Source organism: Apus apus, chromosome 2 (genome assembly GCF_020740795.1).
Source record: "Apus apus isolate bApuApu2 chromosome 2, bApuApu2.pri.cur, whole genome shotgun sequence".
NCBI lineage: Eukaryota > Metazoa > Chordata > Aves > Apodiformes > Apodidae > Apus > Apus apus.
Genome location: NC_067283.1, coordinates 20,311,308 through 20,327,730, shown reverse-complemented (window position 1 = coordinate 20,327,730; position 16,423 = coordinate 20,311,308). Strand labels below are relative to the sequence as shown.

At 35.5% G+C, this 16,423-nt stretch overlaps 1 protein-coding gene across 1 annotated transcript in view; it reads left to right on the top strand.

Moving 5' to 3' along the window:
- MALRD1 (MAM and LDL receptor class A domain containing 1) overlaps positions 1 to 16,423 on the top strand; it is a 200,688-nt gene that overhangs the window by 87,475 nt on the left and 96,790 nt on the right. The window contains exons 25-27 of the mRNA XM_051609180.1: positions 1,006 to 1,303; positions 10,213 to 10,458; positions 11,153 to 11,310. Coding sequence (XP_051465140.1) covers positions 1,006 to 1,303; positions 10,213 to 10,458; positions 11,153 to 11,310 — 702 coding nt within the window. The remainder of the gene's footprint in view (positions 1 to 1,005; positions 1,304 to 10,212; positions 10,459 to 11,152; positions 11,311 to 16,423) is intronic.

Genomic DNA, 16,423 nt, shown 5'->3' with positions numbered 1-16,423 from the left:
GTGGGTTGTTGTTTGTTTTGGGTTTTTTTAATAATATATTTATGCAATACAATACACTGCATAAGTCTGTGAAATCCTATAGCACCAGGTAACACAAAGGGACATAACTTTACATTTATAGAGGTATAATAATATTAATTATTATGCTTTTATAGCTACAATAAATAAGAGAGTTTTTATTCTTTAGGGCTTGTGCTATGCATTGGACAAGGAAGAAATTAGAGCATTTGACATTTTCTCACATATTATGGCATGAATTTCTTTCTTTCATGTTGCTACATAATTCTTGGCTATATTCTGGTCTTTTTCAGAAACAAGACATTGCGTTAGATCAAATATTAATCTGATCAAATACAAGTATTCCTGTGTTGCTCTTGAATTCAAAATAACTGAGAGAGCATTTAACAGTGATGACTTGTCACTTTTTTAAAATGTTTTGTATGTACTTGATCTTACTGTTGAACTTCATAGTTTGTATTCCCCATTTTTACTAAAAAATCTCACTGTTTTCTAATCCAAGCACCTCTTGGGTTTATTTTAGTTATTCTTTTACATGTATGCATTCCATGCATTTTTGCTCCTATATTAGATTATGCTATTTTCTGATTACAAATTCTATAATCTAACACAGACAAATTTATAACCAGAAAATATTCAGTAAACTGAAATTTCCTTCTACATTGTAAATGGCACAGCTTTAGTCCTCTATATCCTTATTAAGTATTTTCATTCTTTCTGCAATTGTTATTGCAAGAGTTATTCAAGGTATCAGCTGTCACAGGATTGTAATACTGGCTTATAAATTTGGCTTATGGATTAGTTAAAAAAAAAATCACTATTAAGACTTTTTGTGTGCATTTTAATTAAATTGTTTTTGAATCAGTAAAATTAAGGCTATTCTGACTGCCACTAATGATGATCCATTCAATAATTAGTGTAAATACAATAGCAGAATATGTCTGAAATCACATATTTTATACTTGATGCTATTGTTCTCTTTAACAGATAATTTTCTATTACCATATGTACGGAGCTCACATTGGGTCATTGATTGTCTACCAGAGAACTACAGTGAAACATGAAAAAATTCTTCTTAATCTTACTGGAAACCAAGGAAATTTCTGGCAGCGCAAGGCACTGACTGTAGCTGGAACTGGAGATGAAGATTTCCAAATTGTCTTTGAAGGGATAGCTGGAAAAGGTCCTAAAGATGGCATAGCACTTGATGACTTCACATTTTCCAAAGAGTGTTTACCACCTCAGGAGTTTTTACCACAAGAACCCACTATGCTGCCTCCAACAGGTATGCTTCAGCTAGGGACAACCAGTCTATGTCTGTAACTAATGCTGTTTAGGCACCATATCCATCTTCTTTCTCTGTGGAGAAGTACTAGCATTGGTGTAATTATTTGCATCATCCCCACTTACTGCACAAGGGAAATAAGACTCAGAAAAACTTTACTAAAAATAATAAGGTTCTGATGGGGATGGATCCCAGGGTAAGAGCTACTCCTGAAAGCACTAATTACTAATATTTTCTTGAACACAAATTATGAAGGAGAAACTTTTCTGGCAGAACAGGACAAATCTCTTTCCTCCTTCCACACTTATCACCACAGCTACTGAAAGATAAACCCTCAAAGTAGAATTTAGGAGATGCACTTTGCTCCTGGGCCTACTACACATTTTTTGCATGCCTACAGCAAGTAATTCTATCTCACTTCCCTGTCTTTCTGATCAATAAAACAAAGTTAATATTTTCCAATGCCAAGGACTACCAGGATAATGGATTATCAGTTTAAGTGAGCTGCTTTTCTTTGTTACTGCTGCTAATGAGTTGCCTTTTGCTTTAGGATATCAATAAGCACTGCTCAGGCATTGGGAAATAACATTAATGGGACTATATCAAACCTAAGAAATTACACTGTATTTTGTGCACAAAAAATAAGCATGAAATATATGGGCAGTGTTTTCCAGATATATCTCCAATAATTTTCCAGTTACAGTATTGGCTTTTTACTTCTGTCGAAACCGTTACAGGAATTCATTGCAAATGAGATTGGTATTTGAAAGTTCAACTTTGTATGAATGTTACCCCAAGAGGAGCACTAGCTGAGATTTCTGTATCTTTTTTTTTTTTAAAGTGTTTTCAGACTCCATCCTCTTAAAGGAAGATACAGATCTTATGGTAAAGTTAGAAACTTTAAAAGCTTTGGTTTTGATAGTAAAGGGAGTTCCAAAACACTTTTATGATGTATATAATAAAAAAGCTACTAAAATCTCTGAAAAAACCCAACAGAGACTGATTTTCTAGTGTAGCTCATCTAAGATATACCTTACAAACTTCGTAGATTCACAAAATGTTGAGGCAGCGGTCTAAATTCATCTTTATGGTGAACAATCTTTTCCATATCAGCAATTTTAACTTGTCCCAGATAGGAGTTTACAAGCCACTGAGGACTGAAACTTACAGCTACTATTCAGCAGTGTTATCTGTTGGGCCATTGCTTAAAATGTGGGGTTAAAAACCTGAGTGTGAAATCTGTGGGATCAAGCACTGGCTGGGTGGTCGGGCCCAAGGAGTGGTGGTAAGTGGAGTCAAATCCAGCTGGCAGCCCGTTACAAGTGGTGTTCCTCAGGGTTCACTGTTGAGACTGTTTCTGTTTAACATCTTTATTGATGATCTTGATCAGGACATTGAGTGTATCATCAGTAAGTTTGCAGATGACACCAAGTTAGGTGGGAGTGTTGATCTGCATGAGGATTAGGAAGCTCTACAGAGAGACTTGGATAAATTAGATCATTGGGCTAATGTTAATGGTCTGGGCTTCAACAAGGCCAAGTGCCGGGTCAGGCCTCAACAACCCCATGCAATGTTACAGGCTTGGGGGAGTCTGGCTGGAAAGTGTCTGGTAAAAAAGGACCTGGGGGTTCTGATTGACAAGCAGCTGAATATGAGCCAGCAGTGTGCCCAGGTGACCAAGAAAGCCAATGGCATCCTGGCTTGTGTTAGAAATAGTGTGACCAGCAGAAGGAGAGAGGTGATTGTCCCCCTGTACTCAGCACTGGTGAGGCCACACCTGCAGTATTGCATCCAGTTTTGGGCACCTCAATTCAAGAGAGATGTCAAGGTGCTGGAGCAAGTACAGAGGAGGGCAACGAAGCTGGTGAAGGTCCTAGGGAAAAAATATTATGAAGAATGTTTCAAGGAGCTGGGTATGTTTAGTTTGAGGAAGAGGAGGCTGAGGGGAGACCTTATCAGTCTCTACAACTACCTGAAAGGACATTGTAGAGAGGTTGGTGCTGGTCTCTTCTTACAGGTAATTAGTGATAGAACAAGAGGGAATGGCTTCAAGCTGCAACACGGGAGGTTTAGAATGGACACTAGGAAAAAAAAGTCACAGAAAGAGTGGTTAGACACTGGAATAGGCTGCCCAGGGAGGTGGTTGAGTGACCATCCCTGGATGTGTTTAAGGGTCATTTGGATGTGGTGTTGGTGGATATGGTTTAGGGGAGAACTTTGTAAAGTAGGGATGATAGTTGGACTCAGTGATCCCAAGGGTCTTTTCCAACCTGAATGGTTCTATGGTTCTAGGATTCTTTGATTCTATGATTCTGTACTCCTGCCTACTGAAATATTCTGAGCAGTGGCAAAATGCATGTTGGAGGCTATGCAAAGTGCTCTGTCATGTAACTTTATAAATGAGAGCCAGCTAGAATGACCATGATGATCAGCTGCAAAAATCTGGACTCCTAGACTTCACTGCTTATATGGAGACAAAGGAGAGTTTAACCAAAAGTGAAACACTTATATGCATTACTCAAATTTTTTAAGTTTCTGAGGATGAAGAACATCGTACAGCAGATATCTGCTCCTTTCTTGTCTCTAGCTAGAGAGAATATTTCCTAAGAAAGTTGAAATGTTATCTCTCTAGATCATAGCCTTTGAGGTCTATTCTCATAACACAACAATGCAGAATCAATACTGGTGTATATTTTTCTAGCTTGTTACTATGCTTCTTATCCTGTATTTGGATACTTTTCCTTTTCTTAGGACTTGCAGAGAATGTTTCCTTAATTTTAGGTATTCAAAATAGCACAGTGAATAGTAACCATCACAATATCTTCCTCGTCTTCACCCAAATGAAATTTAGTTATTCAGTGTTCTTTTTCACAGTTTGAAGAGCTTACTTCGTAGTTTTTATGACATAACAATCTACAACTGGTAATCTGCAAATTGAACAAATCACTTCTTCCATCACTTTTTAAAATAACTTCTTCCATCGGCTTTACAAGGTGTCATCATAGAGCCTCAGACTCCCCTTTTGTTGACTCTACTCAGACCAGTTCAGTACCATTTTTGCATATGGAACTACAATAAAACTATTTCACACCTGGATACTGCAGTTATTAAAGACTGAGGCACTGACACTAATTTAGATTCAAGACATTAGACTCACATTGAATGGTCTCCGACAGGTAGTACTGTGGAAATGATCCAGTATTACTGTGCAAATGTTTCACAACAGAGGGTGAAGATGATGGCTGATACCAACAGGTTACCTTCAGCAAAAAATGTAAAAGGTCAGAATACTGCTTTCAAAATGCTTGGAATCAAGAACCTATAAGTAATTCATAACTGTTATGGGAGAAGGCCTTCAAATACAGTTTCTAGTCTAACCCGTGTTTATTCTGAAGATCTTTTATTTCTTTTCAGGACTTTAGTGTAATTAAATTAATGACAGATTGCAATATTCTGTGTGGTTTATTCAGCACTGTCATTGTTTACAGACAACCAGTACAAGATTTTTATCTTGATAAAAATGTTTATGAATTGGCTGCATAAAGCTTTATATAACAACTCTTTACTTTGGTGCTATTACAACTCAGCTTCAGGATATGTAAAGCATCATTTCTATATTATGTCAGAGACTAGACTGTGCCTTGTATGACAGAAAGATTTCCAAAATAGTATTTGTGTTAAGCAACCGTCCATAAGGCTGAATTAAGTTAGAAAGTCTGTTGCTAGCACAACAATAGCCAAAAGTCTGTCTTCTGACAGATGCCTTTGCAGTTGTAAAGGATGTGGTATTTTTAAGTTTTCTGTTTGTGGAATAAATGATTGCTCTGGATTAGACTAACATTACATAAAGATAATGCTTTTGTCTTAATCATTCATACTGTCTGGAAAAAAATGAGCAGAACTATTTGATCTCACTTGGAGATGTTAACAGTGTAAGTGACAATAGAGCATGAAAGTTTCAAATGTAGCTATTGTTACTTGCAGAATCTCACCTCAAACCACTTATGCTGACTTTACAGATACCTTTTTCATCTTTCTTTTTCATTCTCTGACAACAAACATGACTGTAACAAAGAAGAAAGGAAAAAGTTAACCATATTAGAAGCTGTGTTTCTTTGAGGTACTGAATGGCTAAAGAGCTTTTTGGTATCTTTCTCTTCTAGCTCTTTCACACTTTTAATCCCACCTGCACAAAACTGAGAATATTCCAGAGTACTTTCATTCGTACTTTAAGTTTATATTTTTGAATGTTAATACTGCTTTAAGGGAATAAAATGACATTCATAAATAGTAGAAGTCTTGAGTTGAACACAGATATATATAATTAATTTTCTTGCCCTTTGAATAGTAAGAAGTCACATCAATTTAAAGCCATCCCTCGACCATCTAATAGTGTATAACTTGTCAAAAAAACCCACAACAAAACAAAACACCATAAAAACAGTTACTGGAAGAGACTTCTGAGGTCTTGTGGACATATAATACACTGAGTGCCCATCTTGCCTTGGGCTTTCCTTATCCTTCAGAATTTCTGTTAACCTTAAAAACAGCAAAGCACAATGTTAGGGTACACTCTCTGTGTCACTCATTGAGTATGTCTCAAAGTGCATTGAGTGACTGATAACTAATAATCCTTTTCTATTGTGAAATAGTAAATGCCAGCAAATGGAACAAAGAAGATGCTTCAGTGCCCTGTCATGAACAGAGACAATGATGTTGAACAGTGATAGGCTACCTTGGTGTTCATATTTTTGGTTCTTAACAGTTTTGAGGATGAATATTACTGCATCTGACTACTGGAAAAGAATTTTCATGTGTCTATATATGAAAATGGACAAGATAAGAAGTCAGCTGAGGAAATTTTTGTTTATCAGTACTTTGTTGTGGGAGAAACTTAGAAGGTTAACAGTTTCTTCCCAAAGCCCCTTCTGCAAATGAAGTCAAGCTGTTGTTTTTTTAAAAGTTTGGAATGCTCAGAATGCCAATCAATATGTCAAGGCACTTGAGAGGCTTGCAAACCCAAAAATTCAAATGTTTGCTCTCAAACCTAGAAAAACCAGATGATTTACAAAGAAATCTTTCATAATATGTAATAGTTTTTAAGTTTTCCTTTTTTCCCAGCATTTCAACTTCTAAAAGCCTTGAAAATTTCATGTAATTTCTAAAGCTTTCCTTTTTAAATGAGATGTTTCTTTCACCTTCCTGTGCTGACAAGTCATTGTTACTATGCGTCATCAACTGTGATGAAAGCACTCTATGTCCTTGGGTAATACTGGTGAGATGTTAGAGGAAAGATGTTCTTGTTAATTTAATTTTTTTTTTAAAGAACGCATACAATTCAGCCATACAGTAATGTCAACTCAGAGCAAGACTGATAATGCAGTAATTGTTGCAGGGAAAAAACTCAGAGATGTAAACTATCTAGAAAGCTCCTATCCCTGGAATATCAGATTTTTGGCCTGCTCATTCATTACTCCAGCCTCCATGCCAGATTATGGTTCTACAGGAACTCTAGCTTTGATGGAGGAACAAGTATAGTTTTAGCTATTTAAATGAAATATTTTGAAAATATTTTGAAGCAGGTCTAGCTTTTCAAGCCTATGTACGTGTCATTCTGCTACTTCTGAGAATTGTAAGCTATCCGATAAATTTGATTGCCTGTGGGTTTGGAAAACATAGATGATGATGACATTAAATATAAGTTTAAGAAGCACAAGCTTGGAATACATTTATCAACAATCTGTTTCCTGTCATTCTAAAAAAAAATTAACTTGCTGGTGATTTAAAATCAGTGCTGATATAAAATAAGAAATGAAAAAGAAGCAAGTTTAAATTATGAGAATTAAGTGTTAAATGCTTATGACCAGAGCCATAACTGGTGTAATTCCATATACAACCATATTTTTAAAATTCTCTAGAAGTTATGATCTTCTTTATCTCAATCAGTTTAATTATCATACTTAATTTATTTCCAATAAGCTCAACAAGCAATAAAAATATTACTGTGATACAGAGTGATGTAAAAAAAAAAACCTACCTCATTGAAAGTCCTGTTGTGACACAGGTTATGTTTTCAAATATTAAAGAATTATGTAGTCCCCTCTGGAATTGCTTCTTTGAGAACACAGGCATTGCCAGAGTTTGAAGCTGACATGAATAGCACACATAGATGCTGTTCCTTAATACGAATATATTTTCTGAAGTTTTTTGCTGGCCTGCCTCAATACTGCAACCTAAATAACATGTTATCTTTTTTAGTATTCAAATTTCATTAGTGTAGAAGACAAACCATATTTCATTTCTTCTAGTAAGATTATTTTCTGTCTTGATGTTTGCAGTTATATTATTTTCAGAATACATTTAAAAGAAACACGTCTATAAAATAAATGTGATTAATCCTTGTCTTAATTACATACTTTGATATAGAAAGATTTTCCTCAGGGTATATGAAACAAGGGGATTATTGACTGGGGCAGTTGTTTTCCTCTGTTGTGTAAGTCAGAGATTATTGATCTGAAAGACACAACAGCTCCTTTGGGTACACTGCAGCCTAGTGTGTTGATGCAGTTACCACATAGGGCAAAAAGCCTACCTGCTGATAATCTTTAAGAATGTCTGCTTGGAGGAAAAAGTTACTGAACCTTGCTAAGGAGAAGTTCCTCTTAATTAAATATCTCTATTATTCCCACAAGCATCTATATGACAGAATGTTTGGATTGTTAGGATTGAGAAAAAGCAGGGAAAGAAAGAGACCTCAAAAAATACCTACTTTTAATTTTGGGGGGCTTTTTTATTTGATTTGGTTGGGGTTTTTTTGTTTTTCTAGTTATAAAGCCTTAGAAATCTGTCATTTAAAGAGAAAACATACTGTGCAAGTACATCCAGAAACAAGTCATGTTACAGACTTGGTTAGAAAGTGTAATATCACTCATTACACATGCTTCAGAAAAGAAAGACTTCCCCTCTCAAGTCCTTTTTTTTTTTTTTTTTTTTTCTTCTTTGCAACCTGAAAGGGAAGCAATGTAACAAAAGGACCTCAAAATACAAAGGTTATTTTATTGCAGTTATTGATTGTGATGAGCAGCAAGGAAAAGTATTTCCAAGCGTGGACTGTATTCTGAAATTTAAATTTTTAGTTTGCAGACAAAATTACTTTTTTTCTTACATTCTTAGTGCAATCATACAAAAAGAAATTAGGGTTATAATAACTAGCTCCTAATAATAGATGCCATTTGAATTAGGCAGCAATTTCACAAAAAATCCCTGTCTCCCTTTGGGAAACAGCACAGATGATAAAAAACCTGAAGCAGATTGACAGAGAGGAGAAGTTCCTAGTGGACTCTGACTGTTTTGCAGTTCGCAACAATTAGACACTGGCTACATCAATACAGCTACTTCATTCTTTTGGCCAGGACCAATTTTGGAGATTGTGTATTAATAAAAATCACACTGATGTTTTCATAAACTTGTAACTGAACTTCAAACATGTCTGCAGCTCTGGAGACCTTTGCCTGATGTTCTTGACTTTCAGTCATTATCAGGTGTTTATTCTGGCTTGCTTCTTTCTGTTTAGGACTTTTGCCTTCTTTGAGCAAGTGTTAGAAGCCAAATCATACATTGTCTGCTAGAGCAGACATGATACATACTTCTATCTTACGAAGAAATCAGAATTTAAAAGTGAAAAATTTCCCTGGAAAACTTGCTAGTTATTTTGATAGTTTTCCAATATTCATTTGTATTTATTTATTAAGATAAGTATGTGGTAGGAGGAGTTTCTACTTTAAAAAGAGGGGTTAATCCTTGTTTTCTTTAGCTAACATCTAGTGATTCAACATTTGTTTTCACTTTACCCAAAGCAGACAAGTGTGGAAGTGTTTTTTTTCACTTTCTTTGAGTAATTTGTAATTCTGAGTCTGACATAAACAAAGTCTTAGGAATGGAAGCTGCCAGCACACCAACTGCATACATCATGTCTTATTTTCTTTTTGTTACTAAGTCTGGTATTCTGATCTCTTCATAAAATCCAGCCTTCTGTGAATTTCATTTACTTCCATCAGGTCTTCCTTTAAATTAAGGTAGTGTGTATAGAAAGATAATTTTAGTGCCATGTGATTATTAGTATGAATTAATTCAAATACTTCCCTTACTTGTGTAACTTTTTTTTTTTTTTAATAAAATTGTATTTGTGCATTTATTTCTGGCAGAGCAGAATTGAAAATGGAAAATGGGAGAGTCTTTTCCAGAATTTTGTGTCTTCCTTCCTGATCACATAATGTACCAAAGGGGCTGCTTTTATCCAGAGCCCTGTAGGAACTGATCTGAAATGAAAACATGAAGCTTGGAAATGGATCCTGTGAAATGAGTTCTATAATTTTTAGGCTGTACAAAAGCAGAATTATCCCTCAATAATGCCAGAAATACTGCACAAAAGGACGGCATCACCCCACTGAACTTGTCGGGGAAAATAAAAAAAAAAAAAAAAGAAAAAAGAGAGAAACCCATTAAAAAGGCAAACCTCTGTGGTTAAAATAGAGAAGCTTTTTCTTCAAATTTGGGCTGCTAAACTAAGCTTAACTTCGTAGCTAAAATGAAATGATTTAATCCTACACCACATGAAAGGAGACTGTCAGCAATTAAGTCAGACTACAAAGCTTTGTTAGTTAAGTAATGCCTGGCTGGAACTTGCCCTCAAAGGCAGTAATTTATTTAGGCAATCTCTTGACAAAATACAAAAGAAATAAACTGATAATGGATTGGTACTTCACGGGAACCAAAGGCTTTTAATAAAACTGCTCAGACCACCCTCCTCCTCCTAAATATCAAACTCTCTGAGATGTAACCTTCTAATAACCTTGCTGGGATGCACAGCAGTGTGATTCACCAGGACAAGCCCATTCTTCTCTTTTCAGGCTCCTGCTCACATGGCTACTGGCAGTGTCATAATGGCAAGTGTTACAGACCAGAACAAAGCTGTGATTTTGAAGACAACTGTGGGGATAATACAGACGAGAGTGAATGCGGAACTTCCTGCACTTTTGAGAATGGCAGATGTGGCTGGCAAAATTCCTTGGCAGACAATTTCAACTGGGTGCTAGGGGTCAGCTCGCCTCAAAGTCTTAGACCCCCTGGGGACCACACACTTGGAAATCGAACCGGTAGGTTGTCAGTTCACAAATGAGTTGTAATTGTCTTCATGGACCTTCTTGTACCTCCCTTCAGAGGCAACAGGAGGGTTCTAACACATCAAATAGTTTTTCATTTTTAATGAATTAAATGTGTAACAATATCAAAATAGTAATTACTGTTGTAAAATTACTTTAAGAAAAATGGATTTTCAGTTGTTTTTCCTTTAATTATTGCTGTATGAATCAAGTGACATAATTTTGAGATCTACCGGGTCATTTCCTGGTGGCCTCAGTTAGTTGAATTTTCTTTCCAAGGGCAGCTGTGAAAGCTTTTGTTTTCCTCCAAACAAAAGTAATTTGCCTGAATTTAAACAGGTGTGAACAAACTACAGCATTCCTGCATTCAGTCCAGCCTTGCCACATTATCCCAGCAGACACTGATGCTATGGTATGATGTGCTTTTGAAATCTCACAGTGTTTATGTATGTGACTTTTTTAATAAACAAAATAACAAATGTAGAAAAAAAAAGTTTTCATCTACATTTTATAATTAGTTTTTTACAAAATATCATTAAGATGTCACTACACCTAAGCAGAGGTTATCTAGTATATGACCTGTATGGGAAGTATATACTTCACATGTCTCTGCATTTGCTTTGTTGAGTTTTAGAATCTATTTTGAAAGTCCAAAACAATTTTTCAATAATACATCTTTTAATTTCAGGACACTTCCTATATCTTGAGACCACTGCAATAGCCCTGAAAAATGAAAAAGCCCATGTGAAAAGTTCCAGATGGAAAGAATCAAGCAGGACTTGTGTGATGAGCTTCTGGTACTTCAAGTCATCAAAAGCCACGGGACATATTCAGGTTCTGATTAAGGTAATAAAGAAACTTTTCTCTTTTGAATATCTGATATCTGAAAGGGTGTATGTGCTCCAGCAGAGTGCTTTGGCACTTGGCGTTCTGTTCTTTGACTTGCAGACTGGAATAGTTCCACGGACCTCCTAGTTCTGTGCTGGTTTCTATTATTCTAGTCTGTTAAAAATGGTTTTACTGTTTCTCTTCCAAAAGAACTTTCTCTGAAAAACCACAGAAAATCTTTAAAAAAATCTCCTTCTATTTTCCCTTTTCACATACAGTACCTTTCTCTTTGATATTCTCCATATGAGAGCTATTTTCATCTTTTGCTGTCATCCCTATTGGTACCTATTAGTATGCAACCCCATCATTCTGATACAATAATATCCACCAAAAAACTGAATTAGTAACCTGCACACAGTGGAAATCAAATGCAAAAATATAATGGCATTGAATTTTTTGTCTTTTCGTGTAAACAGGAACAGAATATATAACAAATTTTCGGTAGAAATTACATTTTCTTCACTAAATGTGGAATGATTAAAAAAAATCTGAAATAAATTAAAAATATTTAGTTATTCGGTTACAAGTGAAAACCAGACACATTTTTTGAGAACTGGCTCATCCATTTGCTGTTTATTAAAAAGAAAAGGCATTAAATGCCTGTAAAAACAAGCTTTAAATGATAATAGAATTTGGAGTTAAATTTATAAACTAATGATCAGTATAGCAAAAGCATATAATTCACCTCCCTGTCCATGATGTGCATTTTGATGTCTTGGAGCATTTTAATGGTGTTTCAACAGAATGACCCAATATGACACTTTTTTGGTGTAGAACAAACCTTTGCAAGTGAGAGCTAGTGGGTTTTTTTGCTTTCGTATGTCTCAGCAGGGAGTTCTGGCTATTCAAGAATAAATCATGGCACAATTTATTTGCCACATGTCTGTTATCTTGTCTTTCTTCAATGCTGATTATAAAATATTGGGATAGAAATAATTTTGATGCAGTTAGATTTCTGTTTTATTTCCAATGCACATGTTGGCTGCCTTAACTTTTAATGATAAATTTTATGTTGTCTTTGAAAATACATTGCTAAAATTGCTTTCTCAAATATTCTGGATATTATGAGAATAATTTAAAAGCCTGAAAGATAAAACACTTCAATAATCTTCAACATCTGAAGGCACAACCCAGACTATCTGTCTGAAACATAAAACCAATGAGCCCTTTGACAGCCGTTAGGAGATTTAGTAATGGGTTAGTCCAAACACCTACAAATTACAATAGGCCCCTCATCAAACACCTACAGAGATAAGGAAATGTTTTTATTTTTTTCCTAGAAAAGCATAAATCCATAAGGGAGGTAAGTAGATGGAAAATAAATTAATTTGTTGTTTGCAAATAATGTTTCTTTGGTAAGGTGTTAAAAAATGAATAAAAAAATAGATCCCATTACTTACAATGAATAAGGTGCAAAAATGAACATTTACTTTAAATAAAAGTTCACAAATGACCTTTAAAGGTCCCTTCCAATGCAAACTATTCTATGATTCACTGTACTCAAATATTTGCATTCGCAGTTTAAGAATATTACATATCATACTACTAAAGTAGTATCTCAGATTATGATATAACCAGTAACAAATTCATTTGCTAGGGGAATTTATCTGCATTTACTGTTGTTTGTTGTTTTTTTTCCTCGAATTGTAGTACAAATTCTTTATATACACTTCCCAGAAAATGGAATAATAATCCAACCAAAATGTTGGACCATTAAACTAGTTGCAAAAATACAGTATTATTCAAGTCAACCCCCTGAATATTTATGCAAATGAAAGATGATAACATTACATCTATTTATGGAGATGGCAATATCCAGCTTACTGTCCAACTAAATTGAAATTAAAACATGTTTCATAGCAGTGCAAAAGCTCACCAGGCAAACAGAATATTACCAGAAGAGATCTGGATTTAACTGGTCAAAACTTCGCAACTACAGTGAGATTTTGATGCGCTTCTAATCTCTGTGGCAGTTGTAAGAGAATACAATCCATTGCAGGGGATATTCTGCATTTGAAGGCCAGCATAATCACTATGTCTGTTTTAGCAGTGGCAATGGGGTTCCCCATTGACACTCAATACTGGTTTATTTTGACTTAGAAGAAACAGGGTTATTTTTTACACGTGCTTCTAAAGAGGCAAGCAAGAAAGTTTAGGTGAAATGAATTATACATGTATTGTTTTGCTGATCTGAACATAAGTTTCCTACTGCTGATAAAGTTGTTTCTGTCACAGTACCACAATAGGAAATGAACAGCAATTGAAGGATAAAACAACTTGCTGAAGATCATTTTTGTGGGATTAATTGTCCGGCATATAGACACTGACATTAGAAAAGATAATTTAAGATTTAATACAGTTAGGGAGGATCTTTTTCGAGATTTTTAAGTAAGCCTCTAAAAAAGAAATACGCAGATGCATAAAGAAGGTGAAACCCGCCATTGGGAGCTACCTCCCCTGACTGTGACAAGGCCAATACACAGGGTCTCATTAGGAAGCTCCAGAGGACCTTGCTCAGGCATTTGTCACAGTGAATTAATTCCATCCAGCTTCAAATGAGCAAAGACATAATGATATTCAGGAAGATGAGAAGTCCTAGCTAGCTCATGGTAAATGAAGCAGGGCCTCATTGACACTGCTGGAGCAGCAGACTAACTTGGCCAGAGCAACAGGCAGCTGGAGCCAGCAGCCAGTGTCCACCAGCTGCTCACAGAACCTGTGACCTGCCTGCTGGGCTGCTGCGGCTTCTCAACAAAAGCTGGAAGCCATAACAGTTGTTGTCTTGATATTGGTACTGTTTTTAACTAGCCTAAGGTAGAGAGGAAAGGGCTAGTGCTTTAGAAGTGTATATCTTAGCAGGTGCCATGGCTCAGGTATAGACGACTCATGGCAATTTTTGTAATTTCCTGGTTATTTTTAGTGGAACAGCCCACAGTCCTGAGCTGTCCACAGGAAAACCTGTAACAGAGATGCCAGCTGTTTTTCTCTGGACATTTGTATTTTCAGGATCAAGTAGTTTAAAGTGAAGCTTTTGCAAATCAATATCGTGGACCCTGCTTCTATGAAAAGTCACTCTAGAATAAAGTCTGAGGAGACAACTCGTTCTGTCTCACTGCTTAAAAGACTGTGTATTTCTACATTGATTCTTCTCACTGGCTGCATGAAGAACAATCATCTCCTCAAATTATTGAAGTTACAGATTTCATTTTGTTCAGGTAGCCTGAAAGCTAATGTGATACCTGCACACAGCTAAAGGAAGAAAGTTTAAATTTTCAAAGATTTGCTTGAATATTTTACGTAAGAGTCTGCTGAACTTCAAAGCATGCTTCAAACACTGTAGGCAATGTGGAAATTTTTCACTTGCCCACTAAGATACAATAAACTTTTCTAGACGTATTATTTTAATCTAATGCAAAAGTGTAGTTTTTTTATTACTCTGTATTAGTGAAGTAGATATATAAACATGCCTAGCTATGTATTCCATAGCATACATTTATCTTTTTTTCCCCTTTGAATCCTAGTATTTTGCCTATTTCAAATAGTTGCCCTTTATTAAATCCACCAAAATACATTTTTGAGAGAATTTAGTTGCACATGGCAGCAGAGGGGTAATGGCCTTTATTTAAAAACTACCTGTAGCTCTCACAAGAGACACGGTTTTATATTCTGTACTCTTTCTTGACCTGTGAATTGTTATTAAAAGCTGCATTTGAGTCAATGAAATGTCTAATCTGACTATGAGGGAGAATAAGGGAATACTACTTTTAGCTCCAGGAGCTTTAAAGGAAACCAGTGGGGATACTGTGAAATACAGTATTGTAGAGAAAGAAAGGAAGATAAACATTTATGGCAGCTTTACAAGAGCAAGATGATTTTATATATACATTTCCCAAATTGAATGCAGAATCTGAAACAGCAGTTTCCACCTTTTTAGACATTATTTTGCACCATGTTGTCATAGTCATAGATTTTGATCCCTTGACATTAATCATATCTCAAATTGAGACTGAGACAACAATTAAATAGAAGTCAGTTTCAAGTGGAAGTATCATTTCTCCAAAAGAGTTTACATAGAAGGGACAAACAAATGTGCACAAAAGTATATAAGGGCAGACACTATTAAAAACATTATATTTTCTCAAATGAGTACATTAGCAAGTTATTTTAATCTTCTTAACTGCAAATTATTGGAAGCATATAATTAATTGTACCCTTATACTGCAACCAGATGTAAGAATACATTCCAAAGAACTGGTGTGCTAGAATAATACATTTCTGCATGCTTTGGAGAAAAAAACAACAAAGCCCACAGCATTTGAAGAAGGGTTAAAGAATCATCGTTGTATTTTGGAATCCTGTTTGTGAAGACAAGAGATTAATCAGAGGATTTGCAATTTAAAATCACTGTTTCTAGAAAAACATATTAAAAACATCATTAATTTGTGAATTATTAAATATTTTTTGTTTAAATTATTTGGAAAATTGACCTTTTTCTCCCTTAGGAGATGAGGACAACAAGTAGTAAAGGATTAGTGTGACTATGGGCATGTCTCTGTCAGGCAGGGCAGTGGCTAGTGAGAAATATGAGCAGGCTGACAGATTTAGGCAGCACAATGCACAGCGAATCATTGAAGCAACAAAACCCAATAGCAAAAGCAAAAAAGCCCATAACATTGCAGCTGGAATCAAAAGCCTTGCAACTCAGGGCACTATCAGATTTTGTCTTCCAGCCTGGCACCGTATTGCACAATATGACATAGAGGAAAAAAATGTACTTTTGGTCTCCACACTGCACAGATGTTGTTTCACTGAACTATTTCATTACCCAAATCAGACATCTGTGGGAGTCATTTACTTTATTGATTTGTGGGCTCATAATCTTGCAAAGTGATGGTGGTCACATTTCTGATTTTTAGCATACGAGACTCTGAAACATCTCTGGGTTCATTTTAAGTTGGATGTTTTTTCTCTTTTCTACCATTTTTCAGGGCAGACATTCAACAGCAAATATTGTGATTTAAGTGTGTCTCAGAACATAGTTCTTTTAGGGATCATAGAACTGCTGTTTAAT